The sequence below is a fragment of the Primulina huaijiensis genome, chromosome 10, assembly GCF_012295235.1.
Source record: "Primulina huaijiensis isolate GDHJ02 chromosome 10, ASM1229523v2, whole genome shotgun sequence".
Lineage (NCBI taxonomy): Eukaryota > Viridiplantae > Streptophyta > Magnoliopsida > Lamiales > Gesneriaceae > Primulina > Primulina huaijiensis.
In genome coordinates this window covers 15,631,691-15,635,450 of record NC_133315.1, presented here as the reverse complement: position 1 = coordinate 15,635,450, position 3,760 = coordinate 15,631,691, and the positions used below count along the sequence as shown (strand labels likewise).

At 33.4% G+C, this 3,760-nt stretch overlaps 1 protein-coding gene across 1 annotated transcript; it reads left to right on the top strand.

Moving 5' to 3' along the window:
• Window positions 1–796: 796 nt before the first annotated feature.
• On the top strand, window positions 797–2,303 carry LOC140986644 (myb-related protein 306-like). Its single transcript, XM_073454950.1, has 3 exons — window positions 797–1,122; window positions 1,259–1,388; window positions 1,479–2,303. The coding sequence occupies exons 1-3, from the start codon at window positions 990–992 to the stop codon at window positions 2,131–2,133; spliced, it is 918 nt and encodes a 305-aa protein (XP_073311051.1). The 5' UTR covers window positions 797–989; the 3' UTR covers window positions 2,134–2,303.
• The last annotated feature ends 1,457 nt before the right edge of the window (window positions 2,304–3,760 follow it).

Here is a 3,760-nt window from a genome sequence, read left to right as displayed (position 1 = left end):
CTATCCACAAAATTGTGGTACTATGCCATACAAATTGTGGTACACTTCATGTGGAAATGTGGTACTAAAAAAGTACCCAGGGACTGAACACAAAAAAAAAGACGGCTGGGGACTGAAGGTCAATTTCTAATCAATTTATATATTAAAAAATAACAAATAAATCAAATAATTGAAAATGTTTATTTTTAGTTGAAAAATTAAAGTATATATTATAAAGCAGCAACACGTATTAGATATACATCATACATGTGAGAATCCCCATTCCCATTATAATACGTATTCCCTCCTTAATTCCTTTATTTGATCTATTTGGACAAAATTAACCTTAAAATCTTTATCTTACAAAATAATTAACAACCTAAACATTACTCTACCTCTTTTTTTTCTCCAAAATAATGACAGACACGACGACGACGATAATAATAATAATATTCTGTAAGTGCTTGGATCAAGGAATGGAGATTGATATTGCATAAGATCTTTAAACGAGGAAATTCTACGATAAAACAAAAGCGAGACAAAAAGATCTCAATAATAATATTGTGACACAAGGAGGATGATGATAATCGGTATTTCGGTGTAGTCGAATATCAAAATTTTATTGAAATATAATCTCGTTTTTTATTCATTGTGTACATAAACATCGATATATAATTTTCTTTATCATGACAAAAAAGTAAAAAAAAAAAAAAAATGAATCCTACTTTGACTCTCTCGAGGAGTCCTTTTACATTTTACGGTCATGTCATGATATAGAAAACACATCAATGTGGCCTACTTTCTATATATGTGGATGAAAACAAAACACAGCCAAAACACATATGTCTCAGCTGTCTCAAATAAGAACGTAAAATTTTAAAGATTGGAAAAAAAAATTAATTAAAGTGCTCACATTTTCTGTTCTTAAAGCACTGCGGAAGTTGGCAAAAAAATAAAAGAGGAAGAAGATTCAGAAAGAAGACAAAACTAGCTAGTAGCGGCGGGGGGAAATGGGGAGACCGCCTTGCTGTGATGAAACGGGAGTGAAGAGAGGGCCGTGGACTCCTGAAGAAGATATCATGTTGGTATCTTTTGTTCAAGAAAATGGCCCCGGAAATTGGAGGGCAGTTCCCAGTAAAACAGGTTATATTTTCTGTTTCTGTTCATTTTCTTGCAGAAAGAATAGAAATGCTTAACCATTTCTGGGAGAAGATTAATCTTCTCGTAATTTTAGTGGTTAAATAGTGGATCGATTCACTGAAAAGATTTGTTTTTGCAGGGTTGAAGAGATGTAGCAAGAGTTGCAGGCTAAGGTGGACCAATTATCTCCGGCCAGGGATCAAGAGAGGCAGCTTCACTGATGATGAAGAAAAGATGATTATTCGGCTTCAAGCCCTTTTGGGCAACAAGTATGCTATACAATCATTATAACGACTCTAAGAATTAATTAAAACTTTATGTATATATATTGAAATAGCAACCATGTTCTGTGTGTGCAGATGGGCTGCCATAGCTTCTTATCTCCCGGAAAGAACAGACAATGACATCAAAAACTACTGGAACACTCATTTAAAGAAGAAACTCAAGAAGCTCGGGATCGGACCGGTAGATCAGTCTACCCTCGTCGAATTTTCGTCGAAAAATCCGCATTCCATCTCGAGAGGGCAGTGGGAAAGGAGGCTACAAGCTGATATAAACACAGCTAAGAAGGCCCTTCAGGATGCATTGTCATTTGAGAATAATGCTAGCCATTCTTCTCCAGGCCAGGCATTTTCTTATGCATCAAGCACTGAAAACATCGCCAGATTGCTCAAAGATTGGGTCAAAAAGACACCGAAAGTCAAGGAGAATCACTCCAAGTACTCCTCTAGTACTCCGAATTCGTCGAAATGCGATGCGGCATCGAGTGATGATCAGATCCTCACTCCTGGAATTGAAAGCAAAAGTGGGATTGATTTGTCTGAAGCATTTGAATCCTTGTTTGGATTCGGTCAGGCTTATGATCAATCTTCAAGCTCTGGATTTTCGAAATCCGTTTCCGATAGTAAACCCGACCCGGATGGGTTCGCAGTGCTGGAGGATTGGCTGTTTGATGATCAAGCTAAGGAATATTTGAGTAACTTCGATTTCGATGCACACGAAGGTATAATTTAATTAGCATTCGATTAATTTCTACTGATTTTTTTTAAAAAAAAAAACTTGCCCGTGAAATTAACCTTTTTTCTTCATTTTTTTTGTGGTTCAAAGTGATGAGAAATTATGATTCATGTCACGACTTGTTAGTCACCTTTTAGTTTTATTCTTGATCTCACATGTTGTACATTAATTATTGACGAATTCGATTTATGTTGCATGTACTCGATTTTATTTATATATTTTGTATTAACATAAATTCGAGGGCAAATAACATTTGCCACAATTTATTTATTATAGACCAGTCTATCTATTTATTATTAGTAATATATATATATTTTTTATTAATCTAGTCATCTATATATGAGTAGGTCTCTTGTGAGACGGTCTTACGAATCTTTATCTGTGAGACCGGTCAACCCTAACGATATTTACAATAAAAAGTAATACTTTTTCATGGATGATTCAAATAAGAGATCTGTATAAAAAAAATACAACTCGTGAAACCATCTTTATCTCTATATATATCAAAACATTATAAACATTTTAATTATTTTCTTTTATATATTCGGGGAGGGAAGTTCAAAGAGGCCTCATACTCGAAACATGTTCCAAGTTGGGACAACATGTGACATTAGGTCAAGAAGCTTGTGAGTTGTGACATAAAAATTATAATTTTGAAATTAATTGGCTTCATATAATTGTTTACATGTGTGCCATTAAATAAATATAGATAGTAATTTACTTTCCAATCAATTCCCAAAGAGTTAATCCAATCGATTTGAGAGTTCTCACATCTCAAAAAATTAGAAAAATGATCTAACAAATTTTTGACTGCATTAAGTTCGCATAAAAGTAGAAAAGCTATAATTTTTAGTTTTGACTTTTAAATTATTTCAAATATTAATAAAAAAAATCATTTATTTTTATGATTTTTACTCTCGTAAATAACTATAAGAAAGGTAAATGTAAAAATTTCATAATTTAATCTATTCATATACTCAAAATTATGGTAAAAATTAGAAATGTTTTTTCGTGCTTATGCTCATGCTATAAACTTAATTTTTTTTAAAGAACTACAAATTTTTTTTTTAAAAAAAGGTCTTTTTCGAGCTGGAAATGCCAGCTCATAAATGTCTTCCATACATCACATGGATGATCATACGTACATACATGCATGGATGCAGGATTAGACATAAATGCAAACATGTGCAGTGTTTGAATCTTTTCGCCTGTAAATCCACGCAAACTCAGCCATCAGCTTCACGTCCCACATTTATTGAAAACATCATACAAATCCCTCTTCTAAATTATTGTAGTTTTTGGTCTTTTTCTCTAAAATTCCACATTATAACTGTATTTTATATGCCGGCGTGGCAATGTCGGACACCGAATTACTCACGTCAGTAGTCCGTCGAAAAAGAACAAAAAAAAAGAATAAAAACAATTAATTTAATTAATTAACCATAAATTTTGACCATTTACAGAAACCAAAAAAAAAAGTGTACCAAAAAAACCAAAGAAGATCACGTGATCGACTTTTTGTACAGAGTGAGCAATTTGGTCCAAACTCTTCCTGGACTCAGTCCAGTCTCGATGATAATAAGTCCAGCATCTTTCCTCGTGTGCTTAACAAAGCCCAGTCCAG

Bases quoted from the DNA above. Each gene is read 5' to 3' on its own strand.
- LOC140986644 (XM_073454950.1), top strand. From the start codon at position 990: ATGGGGAGACCGCCTTGCTGTGATGAAACGGGAGTGAAGAGAGGGCCG. The intron at 1,123-1,258 runs GTTATATTTTCT...TTGTTTTTGCAG, and splicing joins GGCAGTTCCCAGTAAAACAG to GGTTGAAGAGATGTAGCAAG. The intron at 1,389-1,478 runs GTATGCTATACA...CTGTGTGTGCAG, and splicing joins CAAGCCCTTTTGGGCAACAA to ATGGGCTGCCATAGCTTCTT.